The 27,369-nt window shown below is 42.5% G+C and overlaps 1 protein-coding gene across 1 annotated transcript in view; it reads right to left on the reverse strand.

Moving 5' to 3' along the window:
• ppp1r13l (protein phosphatase 1, regulatory subunit 13 like) overlaps positions 1 to 27,369 on the reverse strand; it is a 200,402-nt gene that overhangs the window by 1,390 nt on the left and 171,643 nt on the right. Inside the window, exons 8-13 of the mRNA XM_039768088.1 lie at positions 24,516 to 24,888; positions 13,661 to 14,106; positions 13,432 to 13,575; positions 8,380 to 8,513; positions 6,583 to 6,749; positions 4,891 to 5,084 (exon numbers count right to left, since the gene is read on the reverse strand). Of these exons, the coding sequence (XP_039624022.1) occupies positions 4,891 to 5,084; positions 6,583 to 6,749; positions 8,380 to 8,513; positions 13,432 to 13,575; positions 13,661 to 14,106; positions 24,516 to 24,888 (1,458 nt within the window). The remainder of the gene's footprint in view (positions 1 to 4,890; positions 5,085 to 6,582; positions 6,750 to 8,379; positions 8,514 to 13,431; positions 13,576 to 13,660; positions 14,107 to 24,515; positions 24,889 to 27,369) is intronic.

The following is a 27,369-nucleotide window of genomic DNA, read 5'->3' on the forward strand; positions in this document are numbered from 1 at the left end:
GATCATCACCCTGAAAGTGTATAGTAGATGTGACGTAGTATATGTCTACCAAATGCCAGGTCAATAGGCGATTTAAAATCCTGGACTGACGTTTAAACGGACAGCCACAGTAGCATATTACATAAGAAGATGTGCATATGTGGGGTCTTTCTGGGAGACTCCATGTGAGTAGGCCAACCCACAAATAATCAATCTAGCAAGGCCCGCTCAACCTATGATATGGTAGGGGATTTAAGGTAGGAACAAACCCCTAACAGGGCACCAGTGCATTTCAGGGCCACCTTACGAACACAACTATAGTCACACTGACACTCACAGGAGTCACTTTATAGTTTCCAATCAATCCAACACACTTGTACTTGGTGTGGGAGGAAAACAACAGTAAAAGAACATCATCTGAAGCTGCTCAATCCACAACAGGGTCATGGGACTGTCACTGAAGCACTGGATGCAAGGCACCACTTTAAGATGTTGGAGAGGAAAATACGTGCAGACACAGAGAAGAATGTGCGGATTCCACAAAGCATGCAACTGTGCACTGGATTCAAACTCAGGACACTGGACTGCAGCACCATGATGCTGTTCTACTTTAATGTTCGTCTACAGTTAAATAAGGCTATAGGTAATGCAAGAGCCATTTGCTATTTTTTTAAGTCATATTAAATGTTTGCCCTGTGGTGGATGGCCGGGGACTTGCCTGGCTGGGACGCCTCCACACTGGAAGGACCAGGGGAGCCAGAACATTACCTCCCCCGGAGCACTAGGAGGCAGCACCCCTGGGTTGCAGCAGTGCCTCGGACTCCCGCTGGGTTCCATGGGAACTGGAGTTGGATATAGCTCTGGTGGGATGCATGGGGGCCGCAAGGGGGTACTGCAGCTGCTGCTAAGCCTTTCTCGGCAGCACTTCCGCCACACCCGTTAGCGGAATTACATCAACGAGCACCAGGAGCACCTTATAAAAGGGGCCAGCTGACAATGCTTGGGGAGCCAGAGTCAGGAGGAGGGAGATGAAGCTTGCCGGGAGGAGTGGAGGAGACAATCAATCAACATTTATTTATATAGCACATATTCATACAAAAAAATGTAGCTCAAAGTGCTTTACAAAATGAATAGAAAAATAAACATAAGTCAACATTAATTAACATAGAATAAGAGTAAGGTCCGATGGCCAGGGTGGACAGAAAAAAAAAAAAAACTCCAAAGGCTGGAGAAAAAAATAAAATCTGTAGGGGTTCCAGACCAAGAGACCGCCCAGTCCCCTCTGGGCAATCTACCTAACATAAGTCAAACAGTCCTCTTTGTATTTAGGGTTTTCATGGAAGGACCTGATGATGATGGTCACGTAGACTTCTGGCTTTCAGTCCATCAATGTTGGTGCATCCTGATGCTTTGAGTAGGTGGTGGTGGCGCAGGCCAAGAGAAACAAGAGATAGAAGAAGATGAAGAAAAGAATTGTGTGTGTGCTGTACTGTGCTTGGGGACTCTGTTTGGCTTGTGGGAAACAGGAGAAGGCGTTTCCCATGAGAAAAATAAAAATAAAAAGTCCTGTGTGCTTTGAGTTGTGTTTCTTACGCATCTGTCTGTGTTGGGTTGGGGGCGGCTGAAGTGCCCCCTAGAGGCCACAAGTTGAACTGAATTGCTTTATTCAAACTATTTTTTGTCTCTCTGACTACAGATTAGCCTCAGTTAGAGACCTGCCTTGCTGTGTGTAATGCATGGAGGGCACACGGTTTTAAATGGGCCTTAATGTGCCCTATCACATGACAGTTAACACACTGTATCGAACGTGCAGTGCTGTACGTTTAGAGCGCACTGAAGGTGAAGTAAAGCATCTTTAAGTATAGAAACAACTGAAGTTTTACCAGAAGAGCTAAGTTTAGAGAAAACACATTTTTTCCAATTTTTTTGCCTTTTATTCTATGTGTGTAATAACCTTTTTTTCGTTATTCTTGTGTGGACTGTTTGCTTTGAATTTCCCTAAATTTTTAAAAACAAACCTTTGGACTGAGAGATTTCTCTCGGCACGCCTTTGACCCGTGCTTGATCCTGCCTTACTCACCAGCAGCTACAGGTAATACGCTCATTCTTATAACAGCCTTACACGTGAACCTTGAAAACAGACGTCTATCAAAAGGCTAAACCTGGAATGTATTATGAAACCAAATAAAACTGTAGATGAGTATCAGACAGTAAGTACAGTAGCTTTCTTAATGGCTTCTACCCATTGTTGTGATGTAGATAGAGGCAAGTCCTTCTCATTATTGGTACTTTCAGGTTTCAGACCTCCCTTTGTGTATTCAAACCTAACAGTTCTACTTCCAACATGTATGCAATGCTTTACATTTATCCATCCATTATCCTTTACATTTACTTACATTAAATTTAATCTGCCACGCATCTACCCAAGCCTACTGTATATGCTCTCCATGCTTCCCTGTAAAATTTTGATTCATTCTAGATTATTGACCATTACATCTCGTTTTGTATCATCTACAGACTTAATCATTTTATTATATACTGCATGTTCTACCCATCTACGATGCAGTGAAATTTAAGTTTTCTAAGTTATCAAAGATATCTACGTGTTAACACTTGCAGTACATCAGGTTATGCATACAGTGGTGCTTGAAAGTTTTTGAACCCCTTAGAATTTTCTATATTTCTACATAAATATGACCTAAAACATCATCAGATTTTCACTCAAGTCCTAAAAGTAGATAAAGAGAAACCAGTTAAACAAATGAGACAAAAATATTATACTTGGTCATTTATTTATTGAGGAGAATGATCGAATATTACATATTTGTGAGTGGCAAAAGTATGTGAACCTCACAGATTAGCAGTTAGTTTGAAGGTGAGGTGTCAGGTGTCTGGTGTTTTCAATCAATGGGATGCCAATCAGGTGTGAGTGGGCACCCTGTGTTATTTAAAGAACAGGATCTATCAAAGTCTGCTCTTCACAACACATGTTTGTGGAAGTGTATCATGGCACGAACAAAGGAGATCTCCGAGGACCTCAAAAAAGAAGTTGTTGATGCTCATCAGGATGGAAAAGGTTACAAACCATCTCTAAAGAGTTTGGACTCCACCAATCCACAGTCAGACAGATTGTGTACAAATGGAGGAAATTCAAGACCATTGTTACCCTCCCCAGGAGTGGTCGACCAACAAAGATCACTCCAAGAGCAAGGCACACGTGTAATAGTCGGCAAGGTAACAAAGGACCCCAGGGTAACTTCTAAGCAACTGAAGGCCTCTCTCACATTGGCTGATGTTCATGTTCATGAGTCCACCATCAGGAGAACACTGAACAACAATGGTGTGCATGGCAGGGTTGCAAGGAGAAAGCCACTGCTCTCCAAAAAAAACATTGCTGCTCGTCTGCAGTTTGCTAAAGATCACGTGGACAAACCAGAAGGCTATTGGAAGAATGTTTTGTGGACGGATGAGACCAAAATAGAACTTTTGGTTTAAATGAAAAGTGTTATGTTTGGAGAAAGGAAAACACTGCATTCCAGCATAAGAACCTTATCCCATCTGTGAAACATGGTGGTGGTAGTATCATGGTTTGGGCCTGTTTTGCTGCATCTGGGCCAGGACGGCTTGCCTTCATTGATGGAACAATGAATTCTGAATTATATCAGAGAATTCTAAAGGAAAATGTCAGGACATCTGTCCATGAACTGAATCTCAAGAGAAGGTGGGTCATGCAGCAAGACAACGACCCTAAGCACACAAGTCATTCTACCAAAGAATGGTTAAAGAAGAATAAAGTGAATGTTTTGGAATGGCCAAGTCAAAGTCCTGACCTTAATCCAATCGAAATGTTGTGGAAGGACCTGAAGCGAGCAGTTCATGTGAGGAAACCCACCAACATCCCAGAGTTGAAGCTGTTCTGTACGGAGGAATGGGCTAAAATTCCTCCAAGCCGTGTGCAGGAATGATCAGAAGTTACCAGAAACGTTTAGTTGCAGTTATTGGGAGGTCACACCAGATACTGAAAGCAAAGGTTCACATACTTTTGCCACTCACAAATATGTAATATTCGATCATTTTCCTTAATAAATAAATGACCAAGTATAATATTTTTGTCTCATTTGTTTAACTGGTTTCTCTTTATCTACTTTTAGGACTTGAGTGAAAATCTGATGATGTTTTAGGTCATATTTATGCAGAAATATAGAAAATTCTAAGGGGTTCACAAACTTTCAAGCACAACTGTATGTCTCTGTTATAAGCCTTTTGGTATAGTATTCGCTAAATAATTGTTAATGTTTGTGATACACCATCTGCTGGAATAAGAGATGCAGTGCACTTTATCACTAAAAATATTTGTGACACGCCATTTTTTGGAATGGCAGAGACACAGCAACTGAATGGATACACGGACAGACGCTTATGATGTATTGATGTGGATATAAAATAGCAGCAGCCCCATCACTGACCCCAGAGAGTTACTACTTTGAACATTATAGAATTCCAGCATAGTAATAAAACATAGTGTCGCCTATATGAAGCCATGCTGACTGTTCTTACCATATGCTGTTCCATCTTCTCCTTTCGCTAATCTACCTGTGAAGAATGCTAGCTAAGCTTACTGGCCTACAGTTACCTGGTTTTGTCCAATCACAGTTTTTATATATTGGACTTTTGCTTTTTCCAGTTCTTGTGAATTTCCCCAGAGCACAGAGACTTCCTAAAATATGTGTTAATGTTTTACGTCTGTATTCACTAACCTCCTTAAGCACCCTGGGATAAATACTACTTGTTCCTGGTGATTTGTTAGACACATCGTTGCTGAGATGTCAACCCTAAACGCATAACTGATAACCAAGAAGTCTAATGGCCACACCTACAGTGATCCAGTGGAGAATATCAAATAATACCTACCCCAAAGTAGTTCTTGGGAACAAGCCCTTCACGGCCACAGAGTGAAGCCATCCACCAGCCATCATCATCGTCTCTCTGTAAAATTGTTACCATGTCTCCATCCCGAAATGATAGCTCATCAAGATTCTGGCTTTCATTGTTCCAAAGAGCATAGACAACTCCACTGTTCGTCTTGCCCAGAGAACTCTCCACTTCTGTAAATATCACCACAAAAGAGAGCAAGGAAAGGTGAGACAACAAGCAAAGTTGCATCTCAGTGACATCATTGTCAGAGCAGAACACCGCCATGTCTGACTATGCTCAGTTACTCCTGCTGTACTATCCATCCATCCATCCATTATCCAACCCGCTATATCCTAAACACTGGGTCATGGGGGTCTGCCAATCCCAGCCAGCACAGGGCGCAAGGCAGGAACAAATCCCGGGCAGGGCGCCAGCCCACCACAGGGCACAAACACACACACACCAATCACACACTAGGGACAATTTAGGACCGCCAATACACCTAACCTGCACGTCTTTGGACTGTGGGAGGAAACTGGAGCTAATCTTTATATTTATAGATTACATTTGATATTATTATGTTTATTACATTAGCGTTTGTTTTGTTTTTTTTTTTAAACAAATGTTTTTAAAATGTTGAGGCAATTTATTCCTTTTCACTTTTACTCTGTAGGGGCAACAGGGGTGCAACAAGCTGTTTTTTAGGTGCTATTCAAGATTTGATTTTGGGTCCACATTCTGCATGCATTTTATAGAAGTCATAGAACTTGGACGTCAACCCATGATAAAAATCAGGGAGGCTGGAAGGTGTGGTAATCCAACAGTAAGAATAACAACAATAATAATAATAGTTATTATATTATCATCATCATCATCGAAATGGCATAGCAAAGGAGACACAGACACTTCAGTTTCTAAGATGAATCTTCTAGATGCCCTGGGATGCGTCTTCAGAGATGTTCCTGGGGTCATAGGGTGTTTCGGGTCTTTCAACATCAGACACCTTCAACCAGGTGACCCAGCTGGTGTTGATCAAGCCCCAACTTGTGTCACAGCTAATCCCAAGGATCAGCCCTCTTAATCCAATGCCACCTGAACTTGATCTCTGCCTGAAGAAGGGGCCTGAGTTGCCTCGAAAGCTCACATATTGTAATCTTTTTAGTTAGCCAATAAAAGGTGTCATTTTGCTGGACTTCTCACTACATCCATAATGGCTGACACGGTACAACACCCTAGTACTACAAAACAATGTTTGTTTTCTCGAGATCTTGATAAAATTAGTCTGTTATCTCGAGGAAGCAATTGAAAAAAAATAACAATATTGCACATCCTCTCTTGGCTTCCATAGACATGGAATGATTTTAAAATAATTTACTGTCCAACACTACTGTGTACCTCCTGCTCTGAAATGTGGATTACAACTGACAGGAAGGGAGGAAAGAGCAGCTAGCACTACTAAAGACACGTTCAAAATGTGTTTGTCCAAGGAGTCATGTCTACCAAACACTCTTTATAAGAACAGTGCATGAAAATTCCAGTTTATAACTGAACGCCCCTCGTATCATGAAACCAAATAAAACTGTAGGTGAGTATCAGTCTTCTATAGCCTAAATACAGCTGGCCCAAGTGGTTCATGAAACCCGATTAATGAGTCAGACTAAGTGCCTGGCTTCAGATTTAAGTTCTTACCTGCCAGATACTGAGAACACTCCTCAAAATTTGGAGCAAACGGGTCGCACTTCTGTGCTGCTGTGGCATTGTCACTGTCAGTCACAGCCATGATGGCCGCTCCACTGCGCACCAAAAACTCACACAGCTGTCTGTCGTTACATGAAGCAGCACAATGAAGAGGGGTCCTAATGAGCAGAAAAATAATTCAGTATAAATTACATCAACTTAACGTGGCTGAACACAACCCATCAAGTCAAGTCAAGTTGGGGAGCATGCACTGGTACAGCACGCTGTCACACCCACTACACAACGAAACAACTCGGGATCCCGGTTGGCAACCCCCCAGGCAGACACGCAGTCCAGTCCCACCCTCCAGAAATGACCCTCTATCTGCCGCAGCCAGGTGTTACGTGGGCGACCCCTTGGCCTGGTCCAGCCAGTTGGGTCCCCAACAATGAGGATCCTATGAGCCGGATCACCCTCAGGGAAACGCGCCACATGGCCGTAGTGCCGTAACTGACGCTCCCTCACAATGCAGGTAATGTGCCTCATTCGGGACTCCATGAGCAACACAAAGTCAAACCAACAATACCTAAGGATTCTCCGGAGAGACACAGTACCAAAGGAGTCCAGTCTTCGTTTCAGTTCACTGGATAGCGTCCATGTCTCACAACCATATAGCAAGACAGGACGCACCAGGACTCTAAAGACTTGGACCTTCGTCCTTTTGCAGAGATATCGGGAGCGCCACACACCCCTTTCCAGCGACCTCATGACCCCCATGCTCTCTAAATCTGTCTACTGACTTCATAGGAAGAGTCACCAGAGACATGAATGTCACTGCCGAGGTAAGTAAACCTTTCGATGAGTTTGACACTCTCTCTCTGCAGACAGACACACTGCTGATGGCCGTGCCCAAGAGGTCACTAAAGGTCTGGATGTTGGTTTTTATCAGGACACTCACAAGCCCAGAGACTCAGACTCCTCGCTCAGTCTCTCGAGTGCCCTGATCAGAGCCTCCATTGACTACGCGAAGATCACAGCATCGACAGCAAAGTCAAGACCCGTGACTGTTTCTTCACCAACAGATGACCCCACAGCCGCTGGACCCCACGACCCTACCCAACACCCAGTCCATACAAGCATTGAACAGAGTAGAAGCAGAACACACCCCTGACAAACCCCAGAATCAACTGGGAAAAATGCAAAGGTTCCGCCCCAACTCTGCACAGCACTCACAGTACGAGTGGACAGGCCCGCCATGATATCCAGTAACCTGGAGGGGATCCCACGAACCCTCAGGATGTCTCACATGGCAGCTCGATCAACTGAGTCGAACGCTTTATGAAAATCGACAAAGGCTGCAAAGAAACTCTGTCGATATTCATGTTTGCGCTCCATGAGAGCCCTCAGTGCCAGGATGCAGTTGATGGTAGACTTCTTAGGCGTAAAACCAGACTGTTCCTGTCGCTGGTAGGTGAACAAGTGATCACGGATCCTATTGAGGACGACCCTAGCAAGGACCTTATCCGGCACCGAGAGCAACTACAGGGGGATAACGCAACCCATAATGAGACAAAATGACATACTCTTAGACAGAAGCTGTAATCTACAGTAGCAAGACAATACATTTGTTGTACAAAGTCATTGAGAAGAAAACATTGCACCTGCAGCTGAAAAGGAGCTCTCGCTTTGGTCACTACATATCTTTGTGCAAGACGATAAGTGTGTCCTCCCATCAGTCTCAGCTCCTGTTGCCAATTAGGAATTTTAGTTCCCACATCAGACCGATTTTTGACATTCTGGTGCACTTACCAACCATGACTATCTGGAGCATTAACATTGGCACCACTGCGGATAAGAAATTCCACTACCAGGTATTGACCTGCACAGATTGCATTATGTAGAGCAGTGATGCCCTCATCATTGGGCTGGCTGGGATCTGTAAGCTAAAATACAACACGTATAAAATCAGTTAGTCAGAGGTAAGCCATCGATTTATGAATTTATAATATTTTAACCATCTATAATTTTACTTTTTGACATTAGGTGGCCTAACGCTACAGTGTAAAACTGCTATTGTTGATGGAGTGTTCTCTGTAAATCAACTTGGACCTTACTATTATAAAACATCAAAGTGAGTATGTCTGTTTTAACATGTTTTCCTCTTTTAAAATTTTTGCACCATGTCACAAGAACATACATGCATGCATTTTAAATTGTCAATTCTAAATTGAATGGCAGCACGGTGGCACAGTAAGAAGACCAGGGTTTGCATCCCAGGTCCTCTATGCATGGAACATGCATGTTCTCCCTATGTGTGCTTGGGTTTCCTTCCACTGACTAAAGACAAGAAGGCCAGATGAACTGGCAGCATATTTTTGTTGGGTGTGTATGCTGCCCTGCGATGGGCTGGTATCCTGGGATTGTTCCTGCCTTGAATCCTATGCTAGCTGGGACAGTCTCCAGGAGAGCCCCCCTCACCTTCACTAGTGACATTGCTCAGCATTAAGCAAGTCAGAAAATGACATGACAATTCTAAATTGACCCACTATGAGTATCTAGTCCAATAGAATGGGGTGTTCTTGTATGGGACAAGACATTCTCATAAAACTGAGAGATGTGTGAGGACATTTCTGCCTGAAGATTTTAGTGATAGTATTGACTTCTTAGCTGCGTTTCAAGTGATTTCCCACTGTCAAGAAAAATATTTTGCCACCTTCTTGAACAGCATCTGTCTTTCCCATTATTACACAATCAATGGCTTCAGACCTTTAGACAAAATGCTATGTTCGAAAAAAAGGGAACCTGAGTGAACACATAATGTAGTGCTAAAACCATTACAGTGGAGCTTTGGATAGTGAGCATAATTTGTTCCGGAAACGTGCTTGTAATCCAAAACACTCGTATATCAAAGCGAATTTCCACCTAAGAAAGAATTGAAACTCAGAAGATTCGTTCCACAACCCAAAATTATTCATATAAAAATGATTAATACAAAATATGAAGTAAAAATACATAAAACAAATTAACCTGCACTTTACCTTTGAAAAGAATCGTGGCTGGTGTTAGGGAGACAAGAGAGAGGAGAGGAGGAGGATGATGAGGAGGAGGAGGGTTATTGTGTGGACGACTTTCACTCTAACTAACGGAATCCCTGCTCACTGGAATCTTCTTCTTTATTTGCAACTTTCACTCTTTGAGGGCTGAATATTTTTCCAAAAAAACACAGTTTTCTGAAAAGCACCCAAAGCAATGGTTTCCCACGTAAATCAACATAAAATGTCTGTTGCTACGTGCTGTGGCTGCTGTTGATGCATGTTCGGCATCTCTGGCAGCAGTGCCTGGCTGCCTTCGTGGGCAATGGTGGTAGTTGCAGTTTGACGCAATATGGTTTGTACCTCTTGTCATCATAAATGGTGGTCCTCCCAGGTGAACACTGCTGGAAGCTGTATCAGCTACACAAATGTGTTCAGCACTAGGATCAGCTGGAGACCGATCAGCTGATGCTGGTTCCTCAATTTCGTTTTTGATATCCATCTCCAGATCACTTGCATCAAATTCCAAGTCTGACAAGTCAGAGTCTGATTCATTGATTATACGTAAAACGTCCACGCGTCTCTCACCAGATATCGATGCCAATTTAGAGGTTGTTTGCTCTTCGCTACTCATGCATGTGCAGAGAATCGAGGTTAAATCAACAAAGGTGCTTAACTTTACTTCTAGCAAAGAACAAAGAGATTCGAACTAAAACGTAAGGGCAAGTTTTGCTGCAGTTTACAGCCGATTACCGTTCTCTACCCCTGAATTTCAACAAAAGTCGACATCAGCCCTGAAAGAGTTAATAAGGAAACCATCCAATGATAGTTGCTTTTGCCTGAAGAGTCACTACACTTGGGCACAAAATTTAAAAAATGCTTTAATGGATACAATGAGGCTATTAGAAATAAACTGGATACATTAGAATTAAAAGTCAAGATGGAGGTAAAAAGCTTAGGGGTGATTGTTGACTGTAATCTGAACTTTAAATCACATATTCATCAGATCACTAGGACAGCATTTTTTCACTTAAGAAACATAAGTAAAGTTAGACCTCTTATATCACTGAAAGATGCTGAGAAATTAGTTCACGCGTTTGTTTTCAGTCGACTAGATTACTGTAACGCACTTCTCTCAGGACCACCTAAAAAAGATATAAATCATTTACAACGAGTGCAGAATGCAGCTGCTAGAATCCTAACTAGGAAAAGAAAATCTGAGCACATCTCTCCAGTTTTAATGTCACTACACTGGTTACCTGTGTCATTCAGGATTGACTTTAAAATTCTGCTTATGGTTTATAAAGCCTTAAATAATCTCGCTCCATCTTATATATTGGAATGCCTGACACCTTATATTCCAAATCGTAACCTCAGATCCTCAAATGAGTGTCTCCTTAGAATTCCAAGAACAAAACTTAAAAGAAGTGGTGAGGCGGGCGGCCTTCTGCTGTTATGCACCTAAAATCTGGAATAGCCTGCCAATAGGAATTCACCAGGCTGATACAGTAGAGCACTTTAAAACACTGCTGAAAACACATTACTGTAACATGGCCTTCTCATAACTTCACCTTAATTTAATCCTGATACTCTGTATGTTCAATTCATCATAATAACTATTCATGGTGGCTCTAAAATCTGTACTGACCCCTACTCTCTCTTCTGTTTCTTTTTCCGATTTCTTTGTGGTGGCAGCCTGTGCCAACTTCACCTACTCAAAGCACCGTGATGTCCTACATTGATGGACTGAAAGCCAGAAGTCTACGTGACCATCATCATCATCAAGTCCTTCCATGAAAACCCTAAATCCAAAGAGGACTGTTTCATTTATGTTAGGTAGAATGCCCAGAGGGGACTGGGTGGTCTCATGGTCTGGAATCCTACAGATTTTACGTTTTTCTCCAGCCGTCTGGAGTTTTTTTTTTTTGTTTTTTCTTACTTACCCTTACTCTTATTCTATATTAATTAATGCTGACTTATTTTATTTTCTTACTGTGTCTTTTATTTTTCTATTCTTCATTATGTAAAGAACTTTGAGCTACTGTTTGTATGAAAATGTGCTATAAAAATAAATGTTGTTGTTGTTGTATACACTGTAAGGTTTCTAAACTCTTTTGGGATTCCCCCCAACGGGACGACACGCGGAAGAGCATCCCAAAGCAACCGCCAGCTCCCAGCGCTGTAGCAGTTTGCTGTAAAAGTGAATCTGAAAAGAAATAAGCGCCTGCCGTTGATGGGTGATACAAGGAACATTATAAATTCGCATGGCACAGTATTACTTGGCCACTAACCTGGCCATGACCCTGCCTGACTGCTGTGTCTGTGTATAGGATGGTGGCACATCCCGCTACAATAAATAACTCTGCTGTTCCTGTTTCAAGCTGAATAAAGCTGGTTTGAGACTCGAATGGAGGCTGGTGCATGAGTGAGGAGGGCCACCGTCTCGCTCACTGGGAGGACAGACACTTAACGATGGCAGGAGGTACAAACCGTATTGCGTCTCACTGCTACTGCCACCCCCGCACACCCGTCTCACAAAGACAGCCCACCGTGCATTCCTGCTGGCCGTCGAGCCGCCGCAAACTGCAAACAGGCACTGGCAGCAGGCACAACAGCCAGCAACAGTCGTTTTACGTTGATTTATGTGTGAAATCATTGCTTTGTGCGCTTTTCAGAAAACTGAGGTTTTTGGACAAAATATTAGCCCTCAAAGAGTTGCTACTGAACATACTGTAGACTGTTTATGCTGCTCCCTGATAAAAGAAAATGTTTCTGCTGCTATCTGCTCAGATCAAAAAGAAAACTGATTTAGAAATGTGAACTTGCTGTTGCTCGGAAGACGTCTGTTATGATGTTATGATCGAGACTCTGGACTCTGAGGGTAACTTGTTTTTCTATAACAAACTAGATAAAACGGTCTGGCAGTGGCAAATAGCTTTGGTTTTATATTTGATTTGATTACATTAATGTTTGAGTTGGGCGGCACGGTGGCGCAGTGGTAGCGCTGCTGCCTCGCAGTTAGGAGACCTGAGGTTCACTTCCCGGATCCTCCCTGCGTGGAGTTTGCATGTTCTCCCCGTGTCTGCGTGGGTTTCCTCCGGGCGCTCCGGTTTCCTCCCACAATCCAAAGACATGCAGGTTAGGTGGATTGACGATTCTAAATTGGCCCTACTGTGTGCTTGGTGTGTGGGTGTGTTTGTGTGTGTCCTGTGGTGGGTTGGCACCCTGCCCAGGATTGGTTCCTGCCTTGTGCCCTGTGTTGGCTGGGATTGGCTCCAGCAGACCCCCGTGACCCTATTCGGATTCAGCGGGTTAGAAAATGGATGGATGTTTGAGTTGAGATTTACAAGAAATATTTTAACTGCTACTAACGTAAAGGGAATACTGCTGTTAAAAAGCACCTTATTTGTTTAAAGTGTTTGCAAACCAAATACACGCAATACACTACTTTTGAGTTCATTATTGAATTTTGCACATAACAAATTTTAAATGCTGCCCAGCACTAAGAGAGATGTATGTTTTTATTTAGTTCCCCATTGGATGGACGGACAGACAGAAGAACGAACAAACAAAGGAAGTAAAGGAAGGAAGGCAGTTAGCTCGTTCATTTGTTCGTTCTTTCTTTTAAATATATTAAGTATTAATTTATAAATGGTGTTATATTGGACTCCAGTCTCTTTATCTACATTCTGTCTAAAGATCTAAAGCCATTCATTGCATCAAATAAAAAAAAAAACATGGAATATCAAGGAAATGGGCAAATACTTTTTCACAAAGCCTGCTAAAGTTTAGCAATATCTTCAGTGTAAATAAATGGAGTCCACCTCACCTCCCATACACTTTTCTGGACCGTGTCCAAGTCTCCCACCAACGCTGCATCTAGCAGTAGCACAAGTGGACTAAGACGAGCCCTGCGAGCAGAGCAGACCTTCTCTATGCGGGTTTTCTTCAGGATGGAATGCAAGCGCTGAGGCTAAGAACATAAAAGTGACATGATTTAAAAAAAGGCTTCATATAGCTGGTGTCTGATGGACCACGAAATGTTATCAACCTCCTACCTTGGCAGCTGGAACCTCTGTCTCAAGTGTTACAGGCATAGGGGTCACCACAGGTGGAACCAGAACATCATCTTCAGGGATAGTGTCCTCATTCACATCAAGATCCTTTTTGCTTACTCGTCTTCGGAAGAGCTTGTTAATAATCTGTTGATACTGCTTCCTGTGTGATGGGGGAAGGAGCGGGCCAGAAATCGTGCTGTCAACAGAAGTTCGCTTCTTCAAAGCCCTGGGAATCTCCGCTCGGATTCGAAGGACTTCCTGCATCTCTGGCTCCTTCTCATCAATGTGGGGCAGCACAGGCTGAAGTCGTGTAGGACTGAGTGGCCGCGGCACCTGCTCAATTGGCTCTCCCACTACTTCTCCCAAGTGTTCCAGTTCAGGTTCTATGTCTCCTGCATCTGAGGCTGGAGGGATTGCTGGAGGTAAACCTTTGCCTGCCACTCCACCTACAAAAGGGAAACCAGAAAATGCATCTAGACCTCCAAAATCTGAATTCAACATTTGCCAAGGGTGATCTCTGCTGATGATCCCTAAGCAGACAATTTATCAACGTTGGAAATGTATTAATACTCTCCACCCTATGCCAAATTTAAAAAATGATATGTGTCCCTTTTCCACCTAAGCTCTTGGAGAAGAACGTCTCAACATGATTTTAAAGGAATACTCCATCCAAAATATTTTTTGCTTATCTCAGGTTTACCCCATGTTGTTTGTAGTAATGGCCAAGAAAATATTTTAATCTCATATTCTCTTGAAGAATTGAGATAGAGTTTCTGATAGAATGGGTGTCTAACAGCATAAAAACGCCCATGGAAAAAGTCTCAAATTAGTCATGTCGTGAAGCCACCTTGTTGCATGCTCACAACATGCAAAATTAGTGATTTTTTGCTAAAACACTATTACAAAAAAATACTAGTGGGAAAACCAGAGAAGTGCGTACATAGGAAATGCATTCACACGGGAAGGAATTGAAGGTCCACCTCTCCCATTCATTCGTTGGTCAAGCTCTATGTAAATTTAAAAGCTAGTTTCTGTGAGGACATGTTGCCTGTGCAGGCACTCCCCTGGGTTTAGTCAAGTCAAGTGAAGTTGGGGATCATGCACCGGTAACAAGTGCGTTGCCACACTTACTATATGACGAAACAACTAAGGATCCCGGTTGGCAACCCCCCAGGCAGTCCCACCCTCCGGAAATGACCCTCTATCTGCCGCAGCCAGGTGTTACGTGGGTGACCCCTTGGCCTGGTCCAGCCACTCACTGAGAATCTTATGAGCCGGATCACCCTCGGGTAATCGCGTCACATGGCCGTAGTGCCGTAACTGACGCTCCCTCACAATGCAGGTAATGTGCCTCATTCGGGACTCCATGAGCAACACAAAGTCAAACCGACAGTACCCAAGGATTTTCCAGAGGGACACAATACTGAAGGAGTCCAGTCTTCGTCTCAGGTCACTGGATAGCGTCCATGTCTCACAACCATATAGCAAGACAGGTACAAATTTATAAAAAACCTCAGACAACAACATCTGTGAGTTAAATTATTGGCACAGTGTATTTGTGATTTTTGGCACAGTGTATTTGTGATACGGTGACCACTATAATGCGGTTCCCAAGACCGGAACTTCAATAATCAAGCATATCAAGCTGAATGAATGTTTGTCCATCTCCTCCAAACTGAGCACAGATTGCCCATTTACACCGGGGAAGACTGTAGGCTAAGTTTTATTCCAAAATGTAATTTGTGCCACCATCCAGGGCAGCGCCGGGTACCCCAGCTAGTTATTACTAATTAAAAACAGTAACTGTTTTCATAATGTGAAACTTTGGTTTAATAATTATTCGGATTCACATTGAGAAAAAATCATTAGGATCTTTAAAAGATACACAGAAAGACCAGTTATAGGCTACTTCAACATGTGCCCAGTTTATATTAGAAAAACTATGACGAGAACAAACCATTCGGTCCCGCAAGCTCATTGATTCTATCCAACCCGAGATCTGAAGGTCGCTAAAGTCCTACTCTCCACCACACTACTTGGAAATGTAGCCCATGTGCTTGTGGTTCTTCACATGAAGAAAAACTTTCTAACATCTGTGCAAAATTTTCCCTTAGCGGGTGTCCAACCGTGTCAATTTGTTCTTGTTGCAGAATTCATTTTAAAGTGAAAACTGGAATCTACCAAACTCATTTCTTTCATAATTTAAACACTTTGGTGATGTCTCCTCTTAATTTTCATTTGCTTAAACTAAAAAGGCTCAACTTCTTCAACCTTTCCACATAGCTCATACTTTTAAGTCCCTAAATCAGCCCAGTCACTCTTCTTTGGACTTACTCTAGCGCTGCTATGTCTTTCTTTAATATGGAAACCAACCCAGATGAGGCCTCACTAGTGTGTTAGCTCTCTATTATAAAAGGAAATCCTGAGACGAGACTTTTTCAAAGAGATAATTTCAAATCCCGCGAGACGAGACTTTGCCATGAGATATTTTCAAGGCCACACCCTCCTCTCAACTATATTTAACCGCGCACATGGCCCTCTCACCTCTCATTTGTGTGAATTGTGCTGAATGGACAAAATGAAGGTAATTACCTGCTAGGCCAGGGGGTGGCAGGGTGCGCTAAACCTTGTTCTGTTATCTCTGCAGGCCAAATATGGGAAAACCTGCCCGATTTAACAACAATGTCACTTACGGCTCCGACACCAAGAAAGACGTCACTCCTGGTCTCACCCTTTAAAGCCACCATCTTCTCCACTACCAGCTCAGCTCAGTTCAGTCTGGAGTTCAATCTATGCACATCAGTGCTTACTTAAAAAAAACCCTTTTGCAAGCAGGGACAATTTACAGGTGGCTGCCCTAAATCTTTCCAGTGTGTTGAGACTCATTCTTTCACAATATATAAAATATACATCATTTTTGGGAAGAAAGTACAAGAAAGTAAGTTGAAGTGGCATGGACATGTGATGAGGTAAGACAATGAATATGTGGACAAAAGAGTGATGGGAATGGAAGTCCAGGGGACAAGGAAGCAAAGGAGGCCACAGTGAAGGTGGATGGATAAAGTAAAAGAAGATTTGAAGGCAAAGGGGTGTGACCCCTAAGGGACTCTGCTTATGACCTCAACCCAGTTCTTATCTGTGCTCTTTGCTTTCTGTTGGTCGACCAACTTCAGATCCAGGTCTTTAGGTTATCTCTGATGCCAACAGCTTCTAGTTTCAGAATTATTCATCTTTCTGTATCAAAGGTTATTTGAAAGTCTACTTAAATTATGATCAGTGCTTGCTTAGTCAAATACAAGGATATATTGGTACACAGAACTTCATTTAGCCAGTTTTTTGAGTGGTTTGCATGTGTACATTTTAATAAGTCATTTTTTTGAACATCTTTGTCATCACCTGTTCTATCCATACAATCTTTGGTGATTGTAAATTTAATCAAGAACTGTATCTATGGATCTATTTAAGTTTGGGCTTAATTATAAGCTACATCCATAACATGCAGGATCCTCAAAATCCTATTTTAATCATTTCCATCCTGCAGATTTGACAATTGTAATACTTTATGGTCAGGCTACTTGAATCATTCATTTTCTACTCTACAAACAATTCCAAATACAGTAGTAAGGACCATAACTAGAACTAAGAAGAATGACCATTTGACTCCAATTCTTAAGTCACTTCCATCACTTCTATTTAGACTTAGAGCAGTGTTTCTCAACCTTTAAGTATTTGTGACCCGAGTTTTCATAAATTAATTCATAACTGAGCCTGGAAAAGGGGAGAGTCCCAAAGCTTTGAAAAACATCTTGCATCACCCCAGTCCCAGGTATCACATCCTAGTGAGCTGAACGACTTCCGGCCTGTCGCTCTGACGTCACATGTGATGAAGACCATGGAGAGGCTGCTGCTTCACCACCTGAGGCCACAGGTCTGCCACGCCCTCGACCCTCTGCAGTTCGCATACCAGGAGAAGGTGGGAGCGAGCGGAGGACGGCATTATCTATATGCTACACCGATCCCTCTCCCACTTGGACAGAGGCAGTGGTGCTGTAAGAATTATGTTTCTGGACTTCTCTAGCACCTTCAACACCATCCAACCTCTGCTCTTAAGGGACAAGCTGACAGAGATGGGAGTAGATTCACAATTGGTGGCATGGATCGTGGACTATCTTACAGACAGACCTCAGTATGTGCATCTCAGGAACTGCAGGCCTGCCATGGTGGTCAGAAACACAGGAGCACCACAAGGGACTGTACTTTCTCTGGTCCTGTTCAGCCAACATACATCAGACTTCACATACAACTCGGCCACATGCAAAAGTTCATTGATGACACTGCTATCGTGGGCTGCATCAGGAATGGGCAGGAGGAGGAGTATAAGAACCTAATCAAGGACTTTGTTAAATGGTGAGACTCAAACCACCTACACCTGAACACCAGCAAAACCAAGGAGCTGGTGGTGGATTTTAGGAGGCCCAGGCTCCTCATGGACCCCGTGACCATCAGAGGTGACTGTGCAGAGGGTGCAGACCTATAAATACCTGGGAGTGCAGCTGGGTGATAAATTGGACTGGACTGCCAATACTGATGCTCTGTGCAAGAGAGGACAGAGCTGACTATACTTCCTTAGAAGGATGGCATCCTTCAACATCTGTAATAAGATGCTGCAGATGTTCTATCAGATGGTTGTGTTGAGCGCCCTCTTCTACGCAGTGGTGTGCTGGGTAGGCAGCATAAAGATGAGGGACGCCTCACGCCTGGACAAACTGGTGGGGAAGGCAGGCTCTATTGTAGGCACGGAGCTGGACAGTTTAACATCTGTGGCAGAGCTGAGCGCTGAGCAGACTCCTGTCAATCATGGAGAATCCACTGCATCCACTGAACAGGATCATCTCCAGACAGAGGAGCAGCTTCAGCGACAGACAGACTGCTGTCACCGTCCTGCTCCACTGACAGACTGAGGAGACCCCACACTATGCGACTCTGCAATTCCACCCAGGGGGGTAAACGTTAACATTATTCAAAGTTATTGTCTGTTATACCTGCATTTTTATCACTCTTTAATTTAATATTGTTTTTTATTAGTATGCTGCTGCTGGAGTATGTGAATTTCCCCTTGGGATTAATAAAGTATCTATCTATCTATCTAATCGCGCACCCTAACGTTTTTTTAAAAGGAGCCCACTAACACCAATTTGTTATTTTTAAATTAATGATATATCATAGATGCATATTTTATTATACCTACTTAACTTTTATCGACATTTATCTAACTCTATATTTTTCTAGTATCAGAATGTAGTTTAAGTTCATTTGTTTTGGTTTCAATAGATGTGTTTTTCATATTTTTGATTCTTGTTTTCTTATTTTCACATCTTCGCGCCCCCCCTTTTTGTTATTTCATGCCCCCCTAGGGGGGCCCGCCCCACAGTTTGAGAACCACTGATTTAGAGTGAATTTAAAAATTCTTTTTCTCCACATTACTCTTACATCTGTGCCTGGATGTGAGCAAGAGACTTCACAACACTGCATATCCATCCATCCATCTGTTCTCTGCCGCTTATCCAATTCCGGGTCGCAGGGTCAGCAGTTTAAGCAAAGATGACCAGACATCTGTTTTTCCTGCCACCTACTGCAACTGCTTTGGCGGCAGTATGCTGAGGCATTCTCAGTCCAGACAAGAGATATAATCACTCGAACGTGTCTTGTTTCTGCCCCAAAGGTGTACTCCCAATTGGAAATCCCTGAAACACCTCCCTAGAGAGGCATCCATATCAGATTCCTGAACAATCTCAACTCACTCTTTTCGATGATGAAGAGCAGCGGCTCCACTTTGAGCTCTTCACCCTGCCTCCAGGACTGAGCTCAGACGCCCTGCGATGGAAATTCGTTTCTGCTGCTTGTATCTGCGATTTAGTTCTTTCAGTCACTGCCCAAAGCTTGTGACCAAAGGTGAGGGCAAGAACGTAGATCGACTGGTAAATCGAGAGCTTTGCCTTTCGGCTCAGCTCATTCTTCACCACAACTGACAGTGTGACTGGCAATTCACGGAGAGGAACACTGCACATGTTAATGGGAATGGACCAGACCAGGCTTATTGTACTTTAGGAGTAATGTGAAGAGTTACCCAGGGACATTTCACTATCTTCTTATATAATATGCTACCGTGGCTGTGCGTTTGTCTGTCCAGGATTTTAAATCAGCTGTAGCTCGCAAACAGTTTAAACTATTGACCTGAAATTTGGTACACATATACTACAGTACATCACGCCTACTATCCGCTTTCAGGGTGATGATTGACCTCCAAGGTTATTCCTCTTTTTATTTTATTTTATTGTAGAATCAACTCTTGGCAGCGGCTGTGCGGCTCATGTGTATGGGCACAGTTCTCATTCCCTACCTGTTCATATCTTAAATCATTCTTGAGGCAGATTGAAGACTTATGTGCCAGCTTAAATGAAAAATTAAGGGAAACGTACTAAGTAATTGCAACACAAACAGGATTGTGGATTTCCGCAAACAGGCAACAGAGCACAGCCCCATCTACATCAGAGGTGAGGCTGTGGAGCAGGACAGCAGCTTTAGGTTCCTCGTAGTCATCCTCACTGATGACCTTAAATGGTCAAATCACACTGTGGCATTAGTCAAGAAAACAATGCATCTACTTCCTCATTAGACTGAGTAAAGACTTGATGACCCCACAACCCTGTGTAGGTTCTACAGGTGTACTGTGGAATCCATCCTGAAAGGATGCATCACATCCTGGTACAGCAACTGCTCAGTTCAGGACTGCAGAGCTCGTTTGGTGAATATGGCACAGCTGATCCCGGGCACAGAGCTCCCTGCGATCCATGACATCCACACTACACGCAGTCTCAGGAATGTGAACCGTATTATGCGGGACCCCAGCCACCCTGCGCTGTCACTTTTCACCCTCCTCTTATCTAGTAAATGGCTAAAGTCCATTCAGACGCGCACCTCCGGGTTCAGGAACAGTTTCTACCCAACTGCAATCAGACTCGTGAACAATCAGTAACCTTGTGTCACCTCCACTGCTACCTGCACATATACTTCTTCCACTGTCACTATTTATTCCTAGGATTCTGGTTTTATTTATTTACATGCTAGCAAAATACCCGAGAAGTAGTGTGTTAAAGAAGTTATGAAAAAGAAAAGGAAACATTTTAAAAATAACGTAACATGATTGTCAACGTAATAGTTTTGTCACTGTTATGAGTGTTGCTGTCATAAAAGAATTGATTATCATTATTTCTTTCAATCAGGTTCGTATTTGGAGGATGTGTTGTGTTCAAGTTACATTCCGTGTTTGTCTACAATTGTAAAGATAAGTTTCATTCATCGAAGGGTTCACTACCCAAATCGGTACTCGTGAATCTAAGCTTAACTACGTTTAACAGGCATTCCCGGCATTAGGTGGTGGATTTGCCTGCGAATATTTAGTGGTAGCGTGTCTATGAACTTAATTTAACCTTTCCCACTCCTGCAAAGTCAGTTCACGTGAGCCGCTTGGAGTACGTGCATCAAAGGTTCTCAGCTGTGCTTGTGCTATCTCGTGCGATCTCGCGATGTCCACGGCTTTATTTAATGTTAGCTCAGACCTGGCATACCAACAATTTAAACTCCGTTACAGCAATTTTAACTCTGCTACAAAGTGATCAAAAGTCTCGTTTAAACTCTGCATCTTCTCATTAAACTTGTATCTCGCGAATATCGTATTCGTCGTAGGCATGACAAACGCCAGCGGCAGCGTGTCTATGAACTTAATTTAAAGTTAAGCTTTACACCTTGCTTTCCTATTCGTTTGCATAAGCACAGTTCTTCACCAGCAATTTTACCTCCGTTACAGCAATTTTAACTCCGTTACAAAGTGATCAAAAGTCATGTTTATACCCTGCGTCTTCTCAATAAACTTGTATCTCAGGAATATCGTATTCATTGTAGGCATGACAAACGCCAGTGGCAGCCTGTCTATGAACTTAATTTAAACTTAAGGTTTACACCATGCTTTGTTTCCGCAGTAGCTGCACTCAAGAATAAGCTTGTATGCGTCACTCGCTTCATATTCTTTTGCTGCCTTCTCAATTGTGTAATGCATTTTTTGAACAGGTTTCATTCATCGAAGTGTTCACCACCCAAAATCGGTACTCGTGAATGTTTAACAGACATTCCCGGTATTAAGTTGTGGATTTGCCTACGAATATTTAGTGGTAGTGTGTCTATGAACGTAATTGAAACTTAAGCTTTACACCTTGCTTTCCTATTGATTTGTGTACAAAGGCTTGTTCAGCGTCAGAGGGTTTCCGCAGTAGTTCACGTGAGCCGCTCAGAGAACATGCATCGAAGCTTCTCAGCTGTGCTTGCACTATCTTGTGCGATCTCGCGATGTCCACGGCTTTATTTAATGTTAGCTCAGACCCGGCACTTAAAAGTTGTATATCGCGAATATCGTATTCGTCTTAGGCATGACCAACACCAGCGGCAATGTGTCTATGAACCTAATTTAAAGTTAAGCTTTACACCCTGCCTTCCTATTCGTTTGCATAAGCACAGTCCTTCACCAGCAATTTCAACTCTGTTACAAAGTGATCAAAATTCTCGTTTATACCCTGCGTCATATCATTAAACTTGTATCTCGCGAATATCGTATTCATCGTGGGCATGACAAACACCAGCGGCAGCCTATCCATAAACTTAAATTAAACTTTAGGTTTACAGTGTGCTTTGTTTCCGCAGTAGCTGCACTTATGAATATGCTTGTACGTATGCGTCACTCGCTTCATATTCGTTTGCTGCCTTCTCAATTGTGTAATGCATTTTTTGAACAGGTTTCATTCATCGAAGTGATCACTACCCAAATCGGTACTCGTGAATCAAGCATGTTTAACAGGCATTCCCGGTATTAAGTTGTGGATCTGCCTGTGAATATTTAGCGGCAGCGTGTCTATGAACTTAATTTAAACTTAAGCTTTACACCTTGCTTTCCTATTGATATGTGTACAAAGGCTTGTTCAGCGTCAGAAGGTTTCCGCAGTAGCTGCACTTATATGCTAAGCACAGTCCTTCACCTGCGAATATTTACCTTATATGGGCAGGCACTCAATTACGTGGGAGGCGTGATGATGCGGGATGCAACTCCTCCTCACACGGCGACCAAGCTGCAGGCTATGGCCGTATACAATACTAGCAGACCTGGCGCGCTTCGCTGCATGTTTAACCGGCTAGTTTCGGCAGCGGATCGTGGTTTTTCCAATCTAGATGTCCTGTCTTTTTCAGATTATTTTAACCACCTGGTTTCGGCAGCCAATCGTCCTTTTCCCAACCTAGAAATCCCGTCTTCTTTAGATATTTGTTTAACCGCCTGATTTTGGCAGCAAATCATTTTTTTTTCTAACGTAGAAGTCATTTCTTGTTGAGATTTGTTTAATCGCCTGGTTTTGGTAGCCAAGCGCTTTTTTTCCAACCTAGAAGACCTCTCTTGAGATCCGTTTAATGGCCTCGTTGATTGCATGTCTTCCAAGGTAGATTCAATACCCATTTCTTGCACAGAGTCTTCTCCCCTTTTATGAGTGACTGTGTAAGTACCGCGTGTACTAAACAGTAAATTAGTAAAGGAGAAAGGACTAAACACTAAGGGAAAAGAACGGCAAGACCGCATCAGCTGCGGAGCTCAGCTCGGAGCGAAATGAAGTGAATGAAATGACGTGAATGGGAGGGGAAATGATCACGTGACTCCCGCACCCGCCTTAACTCTCAATCTCTCCACAAACACACAAACACAGTCCCTCCGATCCCAACTCTCCTTTATATATATAGATTTGGATGAAAGTAGGTTCCAGTTAGCATTGGGAACCCACGTACCAAATTTCTTGAAGATGGGCCCATAAGTAACAAAGACCGTTGAAAAGTTCAATATGGCGGCTAACAGTGGCATCATACCACCGAAATAAGTACGTACATTGGTTTTGGTTAGCGCAGGGAAGCCGCCTACCAAATTTAGTGAAGATGGGGCCATAAATAAGAAAGTTCACCATGGCGGACATTGTTGACCGTTACACGTAGAATATCTAAATGAAACCTGCTTAACTTTTGTAAGTAAGCTGTAAGGAATGAACCTGCCAAATTAAAGCCTTCTACCTACACGGGAACTAGGAGAATTAGTGATGAGTGAGTAAGTGAGTCAGTCAGGGCTTTGCCTTTTATTAGTATAGATTTATATTCATTTACTTATTGTGTGTTTTTTTTTGTCTGTGTTCAATGTCTGCAGAGGCACATGCAAGCAAGCATTTCATTGTACACGGTACTTGTACACATAACAATAAAGAATTGAATTGAATTGAACTTAATCAGTTTTAACATGAAAAGATGCCGATGAAAGAAGAGAAGAAGCGGCCTGCTAGGGTGGAGGAAAGAAGAGCAGCAAGCGCATCAACCTCTGAGCAAACAAACGCTAAACGTACAGAGAAAGAGGAGGAAAACTAGGAATTCTCAAGTCAAGTGTATTCACTGCAGGTTATCGTTATAGCAGTGCGCCGTTACTGGTGTATAATATTCCATGTATACCCTCACGCAAGATGAGGTTCTACCGTATAAGAAAGTGCATTATACAAAAAATAATTTGAGCTGTATTGAAATATTACTCTATTGGATACCCCTAAATCTCAATCCTATAATATTTTGAAAACATCTGGTCAACTTGGAAAGATTTAATGTGCTGGGCTGAATCCCCTGTTCTCATTTAAACAACCGAGCATACAAACTTTGCAACGAGGTTTTCTACCGAATTTTAGAGTTATATTCTACCACTTCACTTTTAATTTTAAAAACAACTTCATACCTTCTTTGGCAGGCTGTGCTTTTTCAGTCGGAGGCATCTGTTGTGGCATGTGTGGCTGAAGAAGTGGAGCATTCCGGGCAGGGACAGATCCCCCGTCTGATGCTCTCTGAGGAATGGAGTAACTACTATTCCAGAAAGGACTCTGAAGCCTCATAATCACCGATAATGGAAGGGGCCCACTTAGAGTACCCTTCTGAAACTGTGGTGGGACATTGATTCGCGAGATGATGGGCTGCTGGCCGTACTGAAAGCCTGGACTCGGAGGGTACCCAGTTGTCCTCATAGGTAAAGAGTTGTACTGCCATTCTCCCGGAATTGGCTTCCGTGTCATGCGAGGCAGGGATCCGTATTCTGGGTTGCTTGGTAATGAATCCTGTGGGGGGAGAAAAGAGACATTCAGTTAGCAACCTTGGCTACAAAACTTCCTTTATAAAGCTCTCTAAGCTCACTGATTATTCATAACAATCTCATTCAGCTCATCAAGCAAACCCACCAACTTCCAAATGAAAAGCAAATTATTAAAGCCTACCTCTGGTTATGGCCTAGAGGTTAGTGTCTACAATTGTTTTCTCCCATAATTTTCATCTGGGAAACTGATTTTTAAGTCAATAGATAATGCTAGCCTTTAATATACAGAGAAATTAGAAAATATTTACTTGCACTCTTATTTTGTGTATGTTTAATTTTAAATGGATAAGTTTGCTATTTTTACCAATCAATCTAAACCCAATAGCCGGTAATGACATATTTTCTAAAACATTTACAAATATTTCAAAAAAGCAAAAACTGAACTTTCTCATTCATGAAATTGTTCAAATGCTTTGAGGTAGCAATCTAAATGGTGTTCGTGTGCATTCTATTTCATTTACCGTATATACAGTGGTGTGAAAAACTATTTGCCCCCTTCCTGATTTCTTATTCTTTTGCATGTTTTTCACACAAAATGTTTCTGATCATCAAACACATTTAACCATTAGTCAAATATAACACAAGTAAACACAAAATGCAGTTTTAAATGATGGTTTTATTATTTAGGAGAAAAAATCCAAACCTACATGGCCCTGTGTGAAAAAGTAATTGCCCCCTGAACCTAATAACTGGTTGGGCCACCCTTAGCAGCAATAACTGCAATCAAGCGTTTGCGATAACTTGCAATGAGTCTTTTACTGCGCTCTGGAGGAATTTTGGCCCACTCATCTCTGCAGAATTGTTGTAATTCAGCTTTATTTGAGGGTTTTCTAGCATGAGCCGCCTTTTTAAGGTCATGCCATAGCATCTCAATTGGATTCAGGTCAGGACTTTGACTAGGCCACTCCAAAGTCTTCATTTTGTTTTTCTTCAGCCATTCAGAGGTGGATTTGCTGGTGTGTTTTGGGTCATTGTCCTGTTGCAGCACCCAAGATCGCTTCAGCTTGAGTTGACGAACAGATGGCCGGACATTCTCCTTCAGGATTTTTTGGTAGACAGTAGAATTCATGGTTCCATCTATCACAGCAAGCCTTCCAGGTCCTGAAGCAGCAAAACAACCCCAGACCATCACACTACCACCACCATATTTTATTGTTGGTATGATGCTCTTTTTCTGAAATGCTGTGTTCCTTTTACGCCAGATGTAACGGGACATTTGCCTTCCAAAAAGTTCAACTTTTGTCTCATCAGTCCACAAGGTATTTTCCCAAAAGTCTTGGCAATCATTTAGATGTTTCTTAGCAAAATTGAGACGAGCCCTAATGTTCTTTTTGCTTAACAGTGGTTTTGCGTCTTGGAAATCTGCCATGCAGGCCGTTTTTGCCCAGTCTCTTTCTTATGGTGGAGTCGTGAACACTGACCTTAATTGAGGCAAGTGAGGCCTGCAGTTCTTTAGACGTTGTCCTGGGGTCTTTTGTGACCTCTCGGATGAGTCGTCTCTGCACTCTTGGGGTAATTTTGGTCAGCCAGCCACTCCTGGGAAGGTTCACCACTGTTCCATGTTTTTGCCATTTGTGGATAATGGCTCTCACTGTGGTTCGCTGGAGTCCCAAAGCTTTAGAAATGGCTTTATAACCTTTACCAGACTGATAGATCTCAATGACTTCTGTTCTCATTTGTTCCTGAATTTCTTTGGATCTTGGCATAATGTCTAGCTTTTGAGGTGCTTTTGGTCTACTTCTCTGTGTCAGGCAACTCCTATTTAAGTGATTTCTGGATTGAAACAGGTGTGGCAGTAATCAGGCCTGGGGGTGGCTACGGAAATTGAACTCAGATGTGATACACCACAGTTAGGTGATTTTTATGTAGGTTAGGATTTTTTTTGTCCGTAAATAATAAAAACCATCATTTAAAAACTGCATTTTGTGTTTACTTGTGTTATATTTGACTAATGGTTAAATGTGTTTGATGATCAGAAACATTTTGTGTGACAAACATGCAAAAGAATAAGAAATCAGGAAGGGGGCAAATAGTTTTTCACACCACTGTATTTGCAGATAATTTCTCCCGCGGTGAAGTCAGGACTTGATTTTAAAGTATAATTTCTGGTATTTTATAATGTCAGTCATATAAATCGAATGTGGAAAACTGACGCTATTGATCCAAGAGATTACGATATGCTAACGCCCGACTGAGAGAGTCACCACGGAGCACACAACCTTTTTTTCTACGTGGGTGCAGCAATGCGCTGTATCAGCGTGTGCTCCTCACGTCTCTCTGTCTCTCTAATGTTCCTACGTGATCACACCGTAATACTTGAACTATTCTGAAGCGATATTTGCACGGTTTTGTGTTTTTTGTATCTCACACCCCCATACACCTTTATCGTAAGAGCATCCCTTATCCACGATGAAGCGTTCGATCAGAGGAAAATATGAAGCTGGTT

The sequence above is a fragment of the Polypterus senegalus genome, chromosome 11 (genome assembly GCF_016835505.1).
Source record: "Polypterus senegalus isolate Bchr_013 chromosome 11, ASM1683550v1, whole genome shotgun sequence".
NCBI classification, from domain to species: Eukaryota; Metazoa; Chordata; class Cladistia; order Polypteriformes; family Polypteridae; genus Polypterus; species Polypterus senegalus.